General features: G+C 45.2%; 1 protein-coding gene across 2 annotated transcripts in view; it reads left to right on the forward strand.

The window, feature by feature from the left end:
- The window catches only part of SVEP1 (sushi, von Willebrand factor type A, EGF and pentraxin domain containing 1), a 1,018,759-nt gene extending 1,003,228 nt beyond the window's left edge, over positions 1–15,531 (forward strand). For both annotated transcript variants that reach the window (XM_086962106.1, XM_086962105.1), the window contains one exon: positions 15,038–15,531. In XM_086962106.1, coding sequence (XP_086818232.1) covers positions 15,038–15,068 — 31 coding nt within the window. In that variant the 3' untranslated portion in view covers positions 15,069–15,531. The remainder of the gene's footprint in view (positions 1–15,037) is intronic.
- The last annotated feature ends 2,495 nt before the right edge of the window (positions 15,532–18,026 follow it).

The following is an 18,026-nucleotide window of genomic DNA, read 5'->3' on the forward strand; positions in this document are numbered from 1 at the left end:
AAAAGAGAAATTTCTTTAGACATTGACTCTATCTTACTGGCAGCATCCTGAACATCACTCAGTCTTTGCTCCACCTCAGTTACCTTAGAGTCCAAATTGAACCAATTTTCCTCTATCCAATGGAGCATAGCATTTATCTCCATAACGAAGGGCTTCATTCATTTTATTTCCTCCATGAGGTCTTCAAGAGTTGAAGGTAAGGGAGACTTTGAGGGAGAGATAGGATCTTTCTTCTGCAATTAATCAACGCTCTAGACTCCTTGCGAGAGGAAGATTCCGCCCCAGGGGACACAGAGATCTTCTGACAAGCTGAGGTAGTATGTTCCATAGGAAAGGTAGACAACAAGCATTTAAGAGTCTGCAAAGGTGAAGAAAGACGCTCTCCAACAATCGTTTCCATAAGTGCACCAGTAAATCAGGAAAAATGCGACCAGGCAAGCGGCATGCAATGTAAAAGACAGAAAATAAAGATAAACCACTACCAGGTACAAGCAGACTCCCTATAACAGGTTAACATAATCCAGCATATGGAACACCTCTCCTCAAAAAAGGTAAACAGAAGTGCCTGGGATACGAAGGGACAGCCAAGGAGTAAGGGTTGCAAAGACACGGAGCACAACATAATGCTACTGCTCTGAGGAACTTAAAATGGAGGCCACAACCACCAACTATGACAGGAATGTAACGGGGGTGAAACATAGGAAAAGAATGCTCAAAAATAGCATGAAGCCGGATGTACCTAAACTCCCCGCTTTCGCCTCTCGATGCCGGACTTTTTTTCTCCCCGCAACTACCAGCCGCTGCGTAAAAAGAAGAAAAATGGCATCGGGTAGCGCAGAGATTCAGTTCCCCGCGGCCATTTTGTGAGCGGTTCAGCCATGCCCCCCTAACCTTGTGTACGTCTTATGTTATTAATCGTCATGTGGGCTTTCCCCTTCAATGCTTTCTACTGGCCAACATCATTGTGGTGACGAGCATCATTATTACTTTAAAGATTTCTCTTTTCCCTGCCCTAGCAACTACTATTCTGTCGGTATCAACTCTCCTCTTCACAGTTTGATTACTGTTACCAAGATGTGATTTAAAGATATGCATCACTTTGAAACAGTTTTCCATCTTGTCTATGCATGGGACCTACAAATAAAATGTATAAAATGTAGACCAAAACATTTCATTGAGAATGGTTCCCCATTTAGTCACCAAATTGTAGGAGATAGGAAATTAGTCACCTGTATCCCCTTGGGCGCTACAACATGAGAGAATCTTACAGAATATCTTATATCCCAAGTGGCATTCTTTGGGCACCTAAATTCTTCCTGCTTCATTGCATAACTCAGGAATGTACTCTTCCTTTATCACAACTGAATCTCGAGGCAATAATGTTATAGTTCCTTCAATAATCCTAACAGTTCTGATGCATTTTGCCACATAAACTGTTTACATTTCAAAATGAAACATTATGCAGACTAAATTAAATAGAAGTACTAACTTTTCTCTTAGCTAGGCATTTGGTGTCAAGAGAAACTACTGAGGCCATCATAAAAAGAATCACGGGACCATTATGCAAATTTCAAGAATCTGGTAATTTTCAGGCTCCAGCTGCTAATCCTTATCGTACAGCTTATGTACATGTGACAGGGGAATGCTAAGTATACAAACTATGCAGTCATGCAGTCACACAGTAAGATGTCTGAGATAAATAATATGTCCAGGTTTCTTGTCAGGATACCACTTGTAGGGCGAAGATACCACGTTACTGCAACACGCAGGCTGTTTAAGAACTTAAATGCATAAAGTATGTACTAAATGTGTGTGCTAGACGAACACATTCTGAGGTTGAAACCTCCTTCTGTTGATGGGAGCACATGTGTGTGCATTTCGAGGTTGGCATACCACATTCACGTGGCATCCAAATATCCTGACACCTCACTTTGTGGATGTTCCGACTTAGCTAGCACAAATACCTTGAAATATCCACGGACGCATCTCACAGATAACATTGCAAATGTGAAAATGCTGTTATTCTGACAGTTTTCTCCTTCGCAAATGGCCTTTGTGGTTGTAAAATTCCACAAAACCTGATTATGTGATCCTGGATCGGGACTCTTAAAACGTAAAGTGTCCATTTACTTGACGTAAATTTAAATTAGATGGTCGCTATCTCATACTAGCTGTCGCTAACTGGTGTTAGCGACAGCTACGTAATAGGGAGATAATTTTATCTCCGCTTTCTTGGCTTTTATAGCCAAAAAAGCGGAGATAAATCCCTTCATAATATGCCCCCTAGAGTCTACCTTTCACAATAAAACTGCTGCATTTCTTGGCCTTGTCCCGCTCTACTCTATTCCATTCTTCCCACTCACAGCTACAGCCTAGCTGCCTCTTTGCATCTGGCTACAAACTGCTGCTGGTTGACGAGTAAAGTAAAAAGCATAGGTAAATGCAACAGGTTTCACCTATGTGATTATTAATATTGTTTTCTGTTGTAAGTTTTAGCTTGGTGAGCAGGTGTAAAACTGATATGGTAAACTAATATGTGAATGTGGTACCTGAATACCAGAGGTACGGGTTTGACATGGAAAAGGTGAGCATGCTCACCGATAGATGAAATGAAAATATTAATGCTGTATTTCTCTGTGGGGCACTTTAGGAGAATAAGCGATAAGCACAGGTACAATAGAGATAATGCAGAGGTGAGGAGGTGGGACTAGTGGAAAGTGAATGTGTGTCACGAGGAAGGACTGGGCAGAGGGGGAGAGAGGTAAGACAGAGATAAACAAGAGGAAAACAAATAGAGTGTGTGTGTGGTACAAAAGAAATAGACAAAGAAGGCAATATGTTAAAAGGAGAGAGAGGAATAAATATTGAGAAATTCAACAAAGGAAAGCATGAGAGAAGGAGGGACTGAGGAAGGAAGCAAGAAGATAGGTAAGGATTTAAGGAAAAAGAAAGGAATGAACAGCGAGCAAGTAAAAAATCAAAGAGAAAGGAAATGTGCAGACGAAACCTAATAATGGAAAGGGGCGACCACTCGGTACCCCGAACGTATGGTAGGGGGCCCGGATCCCCCCGGGAAACCATTTTGGGTGGGGGGCGTGTCTCGGCTGGTATGCCCGAAGCGGCGTAGCCGGGGCGCGCCTTTTCCCGCCCAAGAAGGGTTGTCCTAGACACCTACACCGTTGGTCACGCCCCGTAGGCGTACCAGAGGAGGGTACACGCCCTCCCGAAGAGGAATAAAAGGAGCAACAATCCGAAGAAGCATCCTCTTGTTCCTGTGCTTGGAAGCTGCACCCTCTCGTTGCACGTGAGCCCTCGACGGAACAAGGAGCAATTTTGAGAACTTGTAATTTTTGTGCTTCTCTTTCAGCGTCTCCCAACCTTTGGATCCAGGACCTCGTTGCGCAGCAAGGACCGAATATCCCACAACGATGCCTGGCAAGAGGGCCGGAAAGAAGGCAGGGACTGAACAGATGCTTCGCATGTTGATGAAGGATATGGCGAGCATGAAAAAACAGATGGCGGCAATGAATAATACGGGCAGACCGAAGAAAGTCATCGGGCCAGCATTGCCGGGAGTAGTCCCCGCTGGGAGAGGTAAAAGGGCTAGGAATAGGGCGGCAGGGGGGGAGGCCCCGGTTCCCGAGTCACCCCCGACAAGCCCGGTTAGTCCGGTGGAGGCCCCGGTTCCGATGCCGGACGCGGGCCAACCGATCCCTGTTGTAGTTACACCCACTAATGAGGAGGACATGCCTCCGGAATTGGCCGCCCAGGTGGCCGCATGGCTCGGCAAAAGTACCGAGGGTACGACGGCGCCAGGAGACACGGCCGAGGAGGCCAGGTTACTAATGAAGCAGTTGCGGCAATCGCGAGATGCCGCAAAGGCGAATCTCCCTCTTGTCCCCTCACAGGTTCCTCCAGAACGACCGGCGGCTGGCGTTGGAAAAACAGCGGGACCAGCTTTGGATTCGGGTAGGCAGCCATTGCCAATGGCAAGGGAAGGGGTGTTACCTTCAAGAAGGGAAAAAGTGGTCCAACATATTCCGCTGGCCACGAAGGAATTGATTTGGGCTGATAAGTATGTGAATATGTTTTCTCTCCTGACTGATCATCACGAGGTGGAGTATGTTAAATCTCAGAAGGATTTATGGCACCCGAGTGTGTGGCGTGCAAAAATGGCGGGTTTCAGGGTTGATGAGACAATCTCAAATTGGGCAAGGGCATTTGCAATGTTTACTGCGATCATGGGGGAACGGAGGCCCGAGGTTTTGTCTGAATTAGCCTGCTATCAGACACGTATAATGGATTTCTATGACACATATGAGGGTGATGTATGGATGGGTTATGATAGTAAGTTTCGTAAGGCCAAGGAGCACGATTCATCTCTGACGTGGGATTGTCTCGACTCCATATCTTGGCAGAAGCAGCTCCTGCTGGGCGCGACGAAGTCGTCTTCGCTTGGTGGGAATGGGTCGGCGCCCTCCTGTCATCAATCGGCGGCACCCTTTCGGACAGGCCCCGCAGTTGACCACCAACCGAGGAATGGTGGGAATGGGGGTAGAAAAGGGGTTTGTTGGAACTTTAACAGAGGCAAGTGCACGAGGCCACAAGGGACATGTAAGTTCAGGCATGAGTGTGCGGGGTGCGGACACTCTTCACACCCCGAGACTTCGTGCAGAGCCAAAAATGGTGATACAGGGGGTAAGGGAGGGGCCAAACAGGTGTAATGTCGACCACGGGGCTTCGCTACCTACCCCCCGTAGATATCATGGGAATGATCCCCAGGCTAAATGAATACCCTGATCATGTCTCCGCCGGGGTGTTGCGGGACTGTTTCTCGTATGGTTTCCACATCCCGGTGGGGGATTTTCGGGGGGAATCACTGTGTAAAAACCAACTGTCGGTTCAGCAGAATACGGCGGTGGTGGAAACTAAGATTGCAAAGGAGGTTGCCCGTGGCCGGGTGGCCGGCCCATATAAGCAACCGCCAGTCGCTAATTTTATTTGTTCACCGTTGGGAGTAGTCCCCAAGAAGGACCCGGGTGAGTTTAGGCTAATTCACAACTTGTCGGCTCCTACGGGGCTTTCGGTGAACGATGCGATTGACCCAGGAGTTTGTTCGGTGCGGTTCGCATCCTTTGATGAGGCCGTCGCCATGTTGAATCGCCTGGGGCCCGGAGCGCTGATGGCTAAATCAGATATCGAATCAGCATTCCGGTTGCTCCCGGTACACCCTCAGGATCAGCGTCTGTTAGGTTTTATGTTTCAAGGACGCTACTATATGGATAAATGTATGCCAATGGGTTGCTCCATCTCTTGTGCTTATTTTGAGAAATTCAGTTGTTTTCTGCAATGGGCGTTTACCAGAGCTACGGGCTATACACAGGTTATGCATTACCTAGATGATTTTTTGTTCTTGGGGCCAGCCGGTGACACGGAATGTGCACAGGCTTTGTTGGAATTTTGCAACCTCATGAAGCGGTTTGGCGTGCCATTGGCACCAGGTAAGACGGTGGGACCATCTACTTCGCTCGAGTTTCTTGGAATTGAGCTCGATTCAGTGGAGGGATGCTTCCGTTTGCCCAGGGACAAAGTAATGAAATTCAGGGCTTCTCTAGAATTGTGCATTAACAAAGAAAAAGTAACTCTCCATCAGTTGCAACAAGCAGTGGGCCAGCTTAACTTTGCCCTTAGAGTAATACCAATGGCCCGTCCCTTTTCCCGCTCTATTGCCCAAGCCATGGTCGGTCTCAAAGAAGGACACCATCGCACGAGACTGTCTGCAGAGGTTAGCCAGGATATGCGCATATGGTTGGCATTTCTGGTGGATTTCAACGGTCGAGTGGTGTGGAGCAAGCCACCAGCATCCTCGGACGAGCTGGGTTTGTGGACCGATTCGGCAGGGAGCGTTGGATTTGGCGCCATTTTTGGTAATCGATGGTCGGCGCAAACATGGCCGACGTGGTGGCACACCAGTGGGCTCACAGGTAACATTGGGTTTCTTGAGTTGTTCCCCATTTTTGTGGCCCTGAAGGCATGGCCGGACGAGTTCCGTGGCTGCTCAGTGGTGTTTTGGTCCGACAACATGACCGTAGTTGAATGCATAAATAACCAGGCAGCACGCTGCAAGTGGATATTGAGATTATTGAAGGAAATTGTGCTACTTTGCATGAGACTGAACGTGCAGTTTAGGGCGAGGCACGTGCCGGGTGTGCTGAATCATGCGGCTGATGCGCTCTCTCGTTCCCACATGCAGGCCTTCAGGGGTTATCTACCCTCCGCGGACCTAGTGGCGGCACCATTCCCCGAAGCTCTCTGGTTGCTCGGTGCCTCGGATTACAGGACCTCGTGGGAGCAAGCCTAGCCCCCAGGACAAGGAAAGCGTACGAAGGAGCGTTTCGTTCCTATTGTGCATTTTTGGGTCCAGCAGGAGGGGATAATTGGGGACAGGAGGAGTATGTCCTAAAGTTTTTAGTAGCACTCCACAAGGCAGGCCGATCAGCAGCAACGGCTAATACGCACCGGGCCGCCATTGCATTCATGGCGCAGGCGCATGGCATCAAGGACCCCACATCTTCCTTTTTAGTAAAGAAGGCACTGCGTGGGTGGCAACGCCTCGAGGGTCATAGAGTAGACGAAAGGCGCCCGATTGGGTTGAAAATGTTGTCCCTGTTGATGTCGGTACTCCCCGCGATATGTTCCTCCCAGTCCGAGGCAGTGCTATTCCGGGCCACTTTCGCATTAGCATTCCATGGGGCTATGCGGGTGAGCGAGCTGGTAGCAAAAAATAAGAAGGATATGGGGGGAGGTCTGTGTCGGGAACACATCCTGATCAAGGGTGATTCAATGGTAATCACGATAGCCAGGTCTAAAACCGATCAGGGTGCGATGGGGGACAGTATTGTTGTTCAGCGCATGCGAGGGTCCCCCATGTGCCCAGTACAATGCGTTGAGGAATATTTAGCGCAAAGGGCGGTAGCATGGGGGGGAAGCTTGCTGAGACACACTGACACCACCCCACTGACAAGGTTTCAGTTTCAGCGGGTGTTAACAATGCCAATCGCGGCAGCGGGCTTGGACCCGGGCAATTTTGAGACCCATTCCTTTAGGATAGGGGCTGCTACAGAAGCTACAGCCAGGGGTCAGAGTGTGGAAATGGTGAAACAATTGGGACGATGGTCCTCGAACTGTTATAAAAGGTATGTGCGGTTGCACATGTTGTGAGGCCGATGTCATGCACTCACGCTTCTTGTTTTTGTTTGGGTTACAGTTTCGCGAGCATGCGATGCGGGGCGGACTGTGCAGTCGACCCGACACCTGGGGATCAGCGGTCAAAGACCAACGGCTGAGGAGAGAGTGGTGTGGGTCGTGGGCCACTCATACGTGAGGCGTGCCGGGGACGTATTCAAAGCAGGTGACATGATTCACGCAGCTGGGGAATACGGGTACAGGGTGACCTTCCACGGAAGGGGCGGGCTCTGTATTGACCAGTTTCAATGTTTTGTCGAGGGACTGTTAGGGCGGACAAGGTCACCGCCGTCTATAATCATAGTACACCTGGGAGGCAATGATTTGGTGACGCTCGGTCGGCGGGTACTCCTCGAGCAGGTTCTATCCACTGTTAGCTGGTTGGCGCGAAGGATCCCGGGGTGCACGATAGCATGGTCACACATTATTCCCAGAGAGGTGTGGCGGGGGGCCCTCTCTGTGTCAGCTTTGAATCATTCAGTAAAGAAAGTCAATAACAAGCTTGGTAGGTTGTTTCGTTCGGAACAGTTGCACAGTATTCCGCATGGATGTATTCGGGGGGACCACATGTATCTCGAAGATGGGGTCCATTTGTCCCAGGAGGGGAATGTCTTACTCATAGGAGACTTCATAGCATGGTTAAGGGGTTTGTAAAGCATGACCTTTAGTAGGAGTTTGTGGGGGGGCCGGATAGCCGGTCAACTATCCGGCCTGTGGCGGTAAGGTCATGATCGGTGAGCAGTAATTTCAAGGTCCCTAAAGGAGGGGCGCCACCCATTATGGATGGGAGCGCCCAGGGGAAGGCGGCCATTGGCCCCTCACACGGGGAGGCGGCACCCACTAAGTATGGGGTCGCCGAAGGGAAGGCGGTCATAGGCCCCTCCCAGGGGAGGAGGTGGCTCGATGCCCCTCCTAGGAATTTCCCGGGGCCAGGATATCCGCGACAGCGGATGTGATGAACAGTGTGGGGTGGGAGGGGGGTCCACGCTACCTTCTAGACACCTCACACGAGTCCTCGGACGACCACTAACATGGCGTCGAGTTAAATAAAGGGCCCCCGTTAAGACAAGGGAAATTGGAAGTTGGCACAGAGGTACAGTCCTCTGTGCGCCCGCCCCTCACACCGTGAGGGGGGGAGTTCTGGTAGTAGGGATCTGACACCGGTTAAGACCTTGCCGTTGGCCCGTAATGTTAGGATGTACAATTTTTATTTAGAAAGTATGCCTTTGCAGGATGTTTAGACTCGGCTAGGAGAACCTTTGTATTAGAGATTTGTTAAGGTTAGCCAATAAACGTGTCTGCATCGGAATGTTATAAATGAAAAATTGTACATGATATGAAACGTTTATTTTAATGTTTTAATTTTGTTTCATATTTTAATAAATACGGCCGGGAGGGTAACTCCCTCCTGCCTTCTAAAAGTTCAGAACTGCGTCCGTCTTCCCATCCTTGGGGATTGTGTTGGGAGGGGGTGACAGGCATCCCGGCCATATGGAAAGGGGTGACCACTCGGTCCCCCCGAACGTATGGTAGGGGGCCCGGATCCCCCCGGGAAACCATTTTGGGCGGGGGCGTGTCTCGGCTGGTATGCCCGAAGCGGCATAGCCGGGGCGCGCCTTTTCCCGCCCAAGTAGGGTTGTCCTAGACACCTACACCGTTGGCCACGCCCCGTAGGCGTACCAGAGGAGGGTACACGCCCTCCCGAAGAGGAATAAAAGGAGCAACAATCCGAAGAAGCATCCTCTTGTTCCTGTGCTTGAAAGCTGCACCCTCTCGTTGCACGTGAGCCCTCGACGGAACAAGGAGCAATTTTGACCCACCCACCAGCCCCTTATGGCAACGTTAGTGGTGCAATAAAAGTGATTTGCTTTGATAGTATCCTTTTTGGTTGTAGTGGTTATTAAAGATGTTGCTGTTTTATTGCAATAAAATGATTTGCTTCATAACATTTTCTCCCCCAGTGCAGCGGAGTATCATAGTCTAATTGAGAAATGTGTTGAATAAATATTAGAATGTTAAGTTATTCGCTTTTCTTCAATAGGTTCATAAGACGTCGTATTTATTTTCGGTCGGGCGGTAAGGTCATGATCGGTGAGCAGTAATTTCAAGGTCCCTAGAGGAGGGGCGCCACCCATTATGGATGGGAGCGCCCGGGGGAGGCGGCCATTGGCCCCTCACACGGGGAGGCGGCACCCACTAAGTATGGGGTCGCCGAAGGGAAGGCGGTCATAGGCCCCTCCCAGGGGAGGAGGCGGCTCGATGCCCCTCCTAGGAATTTCCCAGGGCCAGGATATCCGCGACGGCGGATGTGATGAACAGTGTGGGGTGGGAGGGGGGTCCACGCTACCTTCTAGACACCTCACACGAGTCCTCGGACGACCACTAAGATGGCGTCGAGTTAAATAAAGGGCCCCCGTTAAGACAAGGGAAATTGGAAGTTGGCACAGAGGTACAGTCCTCTGTGTGCCCGCCCCTCACACCGTGAGGGGGGAGTTCTGGTAGTAGGAATCTGACACCGGTTAAGACCTTGCCGTTGGCCCGTAATGTTAGGATGTACAATTTTTATTTAGAAAGTATGCATTTGCAGGATGTTTAGAATCGGCTAGGAGAACCTTTGTATTAGAGATTTGTTAAGGTTAGCCAATAAATGTGTCTGCATCGGAATGTTATAAATGAAAAATTGTACATGATATGAAACGTTTATTTTAATGTTTTAATTTTGTTTCATATTTTAATAAATACGGCCGGGAGGGTAACTCCCTCCCGCCTTCCAAAAGTTCAGAACTGCGTCCGTCTTCCCATCCTTGGGGATTGTGTTGGGAGGGGGTGACAGGCATCCCGGCCATATTTGTCCTATGGCATCAAACAGGCGCTGTGAGCGTAAAAAAAAACATTCATGATTTTCAGCAATCCTGCAATCTATGCATTGTGGTACAATGAAAACATGCAGTCACACTTATGCGCTTTATAAAGACTTCCGTTGCACAGCTCCAGCCAGCCTTGGTGCACAACCACATGATTAAAAGCAGATGAGGCAGCCATCAATATACACAAGCAGCAGTGCTCAGCTCATGGAGCCATAGCACATTATTTTCAATTGCAGCTCTGCTCATCTGAGGAACAGCCTTGGTAGACCAGGGGTGCCCAGGCAGCAAGCCTGGGTGGGACAGCCTGGGCGGTCATTTTGAGCTAAGGTATAGGGGCTGACGTAATCTCATAAGATTTATCATAATTCACATTATACTTGTGATGCAAAATGTATGTTTTGCAGTGCAGGTGCAGTGTGCGGAATTTTTAAAGTGATGGGTTGCGAGATGGAGAAGTGCAGTGAAGAGAGAATTGGCAGCGCTGTTATGTTATTGGTGAACACATTATGACGAGAGCGATAGGCACTATACCCAGACTTACGTTCTTTGTGGAATATGAATGTCCCTTTTAAATTTGGGCAGACTAGTCCAGCAATGATTATGGTGCATAAAATATGTCATGCTGGTAGAAATGCAAAGTGCCACAAAATGAACTTTCATGATGATAGTCACAACACATGTCAAACAACATGAAAGACCTAAGAGTCATAATGTGCAAAGCAGGGGTGAACAAAACACACTGCAGGTGAAAAGGCAAAGTGCCATAAAATTAATGTTCATAAGATTAATTGCTATACAAGTGAATCAAGGCAAAAAATAAAAGAAATATAGGAGCATATTACCAAGCAATACCGATAATTATCGCTATTGCTTGGTTAGAGACAAACATTTACCGCTAAGCTGCGGCGATTTTTATCGCAAATGCGATAAAAATCGGCCGCAATGCATGAATACCGCTGAAAAGTCAGCGATATTCATGCATTACCGAGCTAATGCTCTTAGCCATGTTATCCACCTCCCATTGGATAACATGGCTAAGAACTGCTCAGGGCAGGTGTTAGCTTTTGGAGATATTTGCGCTTAGTGCGAATATCTCCAAAAGTTGGTAATAGGAGATAGCGATGTTAGCGACTGTTTCCAGTCGCTAACATCTTGGCACGCCCACTTTGCATGTCATTAGTGATAAATATCACTGACATGCAAAGTGGGGCCCAAGATGGTCGCTATCTCCTACTAGCTGTCGCTAACTGGTGTTAGCGACAGCTAGGTAATAGAGAGATAATTTTATCTCCGCTTTCTTGGCTTTTAAAGCCAAAAAAGCGGGGATAAACCCCCTGGATAATATGCCCCCAACACTTGAAAGGAATCTCCAATTTCAAAACATGGGAAGCGTGCTGAATACAGGACTTGCGGTATATATGGAAACAGCAGAAATAAAAATAGGACACGCATTCCTAAAGACTTAGTAGAGGTATCTCACAAATGTCACTATAGTAGAGTATGTAAAAAAGGGTATATTTATTGTTGTAAAGGGATTATGTCACAACTCAATAAATATGCAGTAGAAGGAATGTCAGCTGTAAAAGCGCTGCACACTATTTATCGTCCTTACACATAAATAAATATCCAAATTAGTAGGAATGTAATAACAAGCCATGGTGTTACGTCTGTTCAAATTGATAAAAGCTGCCTTTTGAGGGGAACTAAAATCAAACTCGATAGCTGCAATTTGGGTCTTAGTGATCAGTGAACCCTCAAGTGTAAAGCTCAATTTCCTCAACTGGCAGGGAGGGGAAAAATGGTTTTCATTTGGGCTCTAAAACTCACCCTTATGGCAGTGAGAGAGGAAGTAGGCTTTGGCCTCTAGGTTCTCTCTGTTCTATTGGTCTATGAAAATTCCGCTGTACCGTAGCATATGACCCTGGAAGGTGCTCATGATGACCCAAGCAACAGATCGCCTCTTCTCCGTTGTTATATTATGTTACTTTAACTTAATTTTATGCAGGAATCACCCCAAGGGGTATCTGAGCACTACGGATAAACACAAGCAGCCAGACCAAGTGGCAAAATTAGAATAAGTAAGTCTTTGGTATTTTTTTAAATTTGGTGTAGTCAGTGCAGCAGTGAGTATAGAGGGCAAACGATTCCAATTGGTAGGGGCCAAATAAGAAAAGAATCTGCCTCCACACCTTAAGCAGCGGATGCGGGTAATGGTAAGTATTTCTTTATCCATTGATCTTAGACTCCTAGTAGGAAGATAGCGTTCAAGCTTCTGCTTTGGGTAGCCTGGTCCTTTCCCAACCAAAGCTTTATTGGTAAGGCTACAAATCGTGAATGTAATTCTCTGTCTGACTGGTAGTCAATGAATTGTTCTTTAAAGAGGGAGGGTGCAGATGAGGATGGCAAATTACAGATATTCTGCAGCGTTTTTTTGCATTACTGTAATCAAGCCTGATAACAACAAGAGCCTGTAGCAGAGTTTTCCTGGCCGCAAGCGAAGGAAAGGAAGTGCTTTCCTCAGTAAGGGAAACATGTGAAAGCATGTGCCTGTTATAGACATGACCTGCTCTTTCATTGTAAGCGCTTGATCCAACTAAACCCCAGGGTTTTTTACAACCTGACTGGTGGTAGGTGCATTCCCTAACTCTGGTGGCCACCAGTCAGGAGTCAATATTTGTTGGGCTTTCCCAAAGGGCATTATCTACTTCTTTTCAGCTGAAGACAGTTCTCAGACATCCACTCTGCTTTCGCTTTCATTCCATAGGAGAAGCGTTCCTTCACTTTATTTACATTGTTGTCAAAGGAATTGACCAGCTGCGTGTTGTCAGCATAAGACAGAATTTCAAAGCCATAGGATTCAATAAGTTTGGCAAGAGAGGCCACATATGTATTGAACAAGGTGGGGTTCAAACATGATCACTGGGGTACACCTTTATCAATCGTCATGGTTCGAGATTTAAAGTCACCCAAAGCGATGACTTGAGATCTATTCTTCAAGAAGTCTCAAAAAAATCCCAAGGCAGTCCCATAAAGCCCCTTCTCATTTAGCCTATACAGCAGCTTATCATGTGACACAGTGTTGAAAGCTGCAGAAAGGTGTAAAAGCACAACGTCCTATGAACATCTTATGGAATCTGTCACAGCAACCAATGCTGTCTCCGTGCTGTGCCCTGACTTGAACCCATATTGAGAAGGGTCCAGGACCCTGCAAGAATTACCCTTCATCACACTACCCAGAAGTAACATACTACCCTAAACATAACATAACGTGTATTTTTAAAGCGCACGTTCACCACTACGGGTATCTTGGCGCTGAATAACAGATATTTGTTGTTACCCAACTCAATGGTACTCATTTTATCAACCTCAGATGGATGAAAGGCTGCATGGACCCACCGGGATTTGAACTTGTGACCATGAGGTCAAACACAGGCCCCTGCAGTAGACACCAGACCCGGTAAAGAGGTGGAGAAAGGAAACAACATGGCCCAACTCATCAGAGCTTCTTAGTTTACATCCAGGGCAAAGCCCTCAGTAGAGTTTAAGTTTTCCAGCCATAAGCCACCACACGCAGTCAAATCTACGTTCCTGCCCAGATCCCAAGGCTGGGGAGTGCTGACTGCTCTGTTTTTCTTGCTACGGTTAGCAACCCACGATGTCTGCACTACTCAACCTCATTCAAAGCCCATGCTCTACATACTCCCTTGCTAGGTTCTAGGAGACATTTTGCATGCCACATGCTTCAAAGCATCTGCTCTTCATTTCACTGCCCATGCACGGGTTCTTAGCATGGTCTTTGGTACAGTGTGGCATCTTTTTGTGAGAATTGTGTACCCATCTCTACAATTTATGCGTAACAAAGAGAGAATTGTCATACTCTTGCGAGGTGCTGTAGCTTAGGAAATTAGTAATTTATAGAATAATGAAATTTAGCCATTGCTTGCCAACAAGCACGCTTCAAATGCTTGAAGCCAGGGGCTGATTGGATTTGTAGTCAGTAAAACATCCAGTTTTACAGACTAAAAAGGAAGATCTCAGCATATGTAGTAGTGTGTGTTTTAAAAGTGAGCTAGGCTAGAGACATTGGCTAAAGATAATAAGAACAAAGGAGAGCGAAACTCTGCAAAACATATAATAACTTTCCCCAAAAGTGGACGAAAACAGTACTTGAGCCTCAGAGATTGATCAGAGCAAACGCAAGAGGAACAACAGGAAATAGTATGCTACAGCCAAGATAAATGGAGGAAAAGTAAGTGGCATGCACAGGAACCAATGAAAAGCAAGGGGGTGGGATGTAAGCCCCTTTTATGATTTATATTGAATACAATAGATTTCAGAAGCACAGCACAAGTGCTGTGCAGGCAAAAGCTAAAATCTGTCATTTTCTCTTCAGGAAAAGTTTTGGTTTTAGGTGCAGTCGCTTTCTGGTACAACGGCATGACATTTTTTGGAGTGTGCAGTTTAGTTATCAATTGGATGGAGGGATGGATGATTGGGCGATTATGTGCAAGTTATTGGTTATGCCTAAATGAGTGAGAAAACTTTGTGAATAATGTATACGTTGTACACATGAACAAACAGATGTAACCATGTGAAGTGTCACCTTTCTACGTGTATCTGAAATGACTTTTTGAATATGGGTCATTCATTCTAGAGTTCTCCTTTACTGCCAGGTACAGGAAAGTAATATTTTATGTATTCACTATAAGAGCATTTGGTGTTGCCATGACACCACAAAGATGCTTTTACGTAACAAACGGGAAAGTTGACTTCAGAGGCATGACCGCAGAAAGTCGAAAGTATAATGTTTTGAAAAGTTTCATAATGTTGTCTACTCTTTTATGACCAAACACAAGTTAAATGTGGTTTATATTATAATATAAGTATTTTATTTATTTACTCCCGTGTTTGTTTTCCTATTTCAGAAAAAGGAAACCTGGTTTTTATCCCTTTTAGATGAAAAAACTTGTGATTGCTAAAGAAAACATTGAACCCTTAAACAGTAGACTGGGGCCTTCAACGACACATCATAACACAACCAGAAGATTGCAGCAGCGTTTTTAGAATTTGTTGTGTTACACTGGTGTTTTTAGTCATTTGCTTCAAAGCTCCTTTGTTATTTGCAGTCAAATGTAAATCTCTTCTGATACATTTGTGTTTGAGAAAGTCAATTGTACATATACGTCTCCATTTTTGTTGCACAGTGAACCTTTTTTATTGAAATGAAAAGCTTCAGAAAGATGTAACAATCCCTGCGACTCTTATAAACTGATTGTCCTAAAACCAAATGGAAGTAGATAAAATACAAACAGATGGCAAAGGAACTACATTAGCACATGAGCTTTAAAACATTCTGGTTTTATTGTGTGATATATTTTCGTATCATGTTTTCAATTTTAATAAATCATCAGTATTTTCATATTATATATATTTAATGTAAAGCATGTTCCTCCTGCTGCTGACAATGTATTAGTTATCACTTCAATGCGTGGTAGCTCTCAAAAGTCTACTTTGGATTGTTCATTCTTGGTAAGCTAGAACAAACTTTGATGTGAAAGAGGAACATCAATGATCACCAATATTTTCATGATGCCTGCTGTCAGATATCCATTTGGGTATACCAGTAAGACATGCCTTTATTTTTAAAGTAAGCAGGATGCCTTAAAAGCCGAAAAGTCTAGGCCTTGTTTCAAGTTTGGAGAGACTGGAGCATTGCCATAAATTGGTAGTTCTCCTGCCCCCTCAAAACTAGTGGTTTCCCCAACTCGTTTTAATTTGGCGGAACTGTGAGATTTCAAAGACTGGAGCCTAAGCTGACTGTGCCATCAGTGACCCTTGACCTGGATGTGCATCTGCCGCTGGACTGCTGGGCCAAAATGGCAGCTGCTCACCGTCACGAAGATAAGGTGGTCGTCACTTGATTTTTCTTTCCTGCCGAGAAAAATTTGAAAGTATCTCTGACATGCAAGAAGAACATTCTCTGCTTGTTAGGGTTAGTAATGAATGATATACCAGTAATTTCTTCTAACTTGGTTCTTTATTTAAACCCCCAGCACAGGAGAATAAACTGTACAGCTGGCAGGAAACAGAGCTTCTTTCTTAACAGCTTCCAGAGAATGTCCTACAATACACATATCAACAATTCTAGATCCTACTCAAGATTCTACACATTACACTAATCTTAAAGTGATATACTGCACAATCCCCCTTCTTAAAAGAACAATAAAAAAAAAAAAATGACTGAGTGCAAACAAACATTTCTAAACCTTTAGGTTTTTTACAATCCTTCCACTTGAAGTTTTAACAATAGATTCATCAGGAATGATATTGGATGCATTAGATAATACTTGTACATTTTCTTTGACCTGTGAACTACTTCCAGATAAAGAATTATTGTCATGAACTATAGAATTACTACTCTCAAAATCAATTCCTATGGTGAATCATTTCTGGAGACATCACAATCTACATCCCACCACCATGATGCAGAATCTTTGCACACCCCCTTATTTTCATTCACATCACCATGGGACACAGGTGCAAGACGGCTAAAATGCCATACCTCACCATTTTGTAATAAAGCTGTGTTGTTCATAACTTTGATAACCATTTTGGGTTCGGTGTATTTACTCTCACCGTTTGTGATCTTCCTGGCACTCTTTACTCGAACCCATTGACCCTTACACAGAATTACCTCTTTAGCTCCATGTTTAGAGTCATAATAGTTTGTATTCTTTGTTTGTGAATCCTTAATGCTCTCTCTGACTTTAGATAAATTACAATTAGTCATACCACTTTTATTCATCCAACCTGGATTGATCTTTGAATGTGGAATTCTGCCTCTCATTAATGAAAAGGGACTTTGACTTGTTGAGCCATGAATAGTACTTCTATAAGCCCAAAGTAATTTTTTTAATTCAACATCCCATGATAGATTACCTTTATTTGCCAACTGCAACACACCTTTAATACTACGGTTGACCCTTTCACAATACCATTTACACTCGGATGATAAAGAGCAGTAAATCTTTGTTGTATTCCAGAAGTTGTCAAATAATTTTTCATCTCCTGGGATTTAAACTGCACTCCATTGTCTGACAAAATATATTTGGGAAAACCTTCTCTCAAGAAAATTTAGTCCAGAAAGTTAATAACAGTGTTGGTATTGATAATATTCACCACACTGATTTCCAACCACCTTGAAAATGTGTCAATCAAAACTAAAATGTACTTCTGTACATTGTCTTGCCAAGTGACTGGGCCCATGAAATCAATAGCTACAACCTCCCAAGGAAATTTTGGACACTCAGGCGATGCCAATGGTGGATTAAAGGTTTTAAAAGTTTTGTCAGAAACCTCACACTTTACACAAGACCTAACACACCTTTCAACTTCTACATCCATTTGTGGCCACCAATACAGTTCTTTTATGCGAAGCTTAGTGCGAGTGATCCCTGAATGTCCTTCATGACATAGGTCAATCATTTTTTTTCTCAAATATTTAGTTGAGACAATCCTATTACCACGTACCACTAACATATTCGAGATACTAAGTTCATCCCAAACTTCCCAGAATCCTCTTAAGTCGTCATTGACAATCTTTTTGTCCATTCCATTCTAACCTTTAATGATCAACTGTTTCACAACAAGCAAGATTTGATCAGAGTTTTCTGCCTCAAACCACTCTTCCTTGCTAAAACTTTTCTGAGCTCCATCAAAAGAAATGTGTGCAACAAAAAAAAAATTCCATTGATTTTTGTCTTACTCAATCAATGATAAGGACATGCGACTTAAAAAATCAGCAGTGAAATTTCTTGTGCCAGGAACATATTGAATGTCATACATGAAATCTTGAAGTCTCATAGATAATCTAGCTATTCTAGCTGTGGCATTGGTGAGACCATCCGTTGTTAG

Source organism: Lissotriton vulgaris, chromosome 3_1, assembly GCF_964263255.1.
Source record: "Lissotriton vulgaris chromosome 3_1, aLisVul1.2, whole genome shotgun sequence".
Classification (NCBI taxonomy): domain Eukaryota; kingdom Metazoa; phylum Chordata; class Amphibia; order Caudata; family Salamandridae; genus Lissotriton; species Lissotriton vulgaris.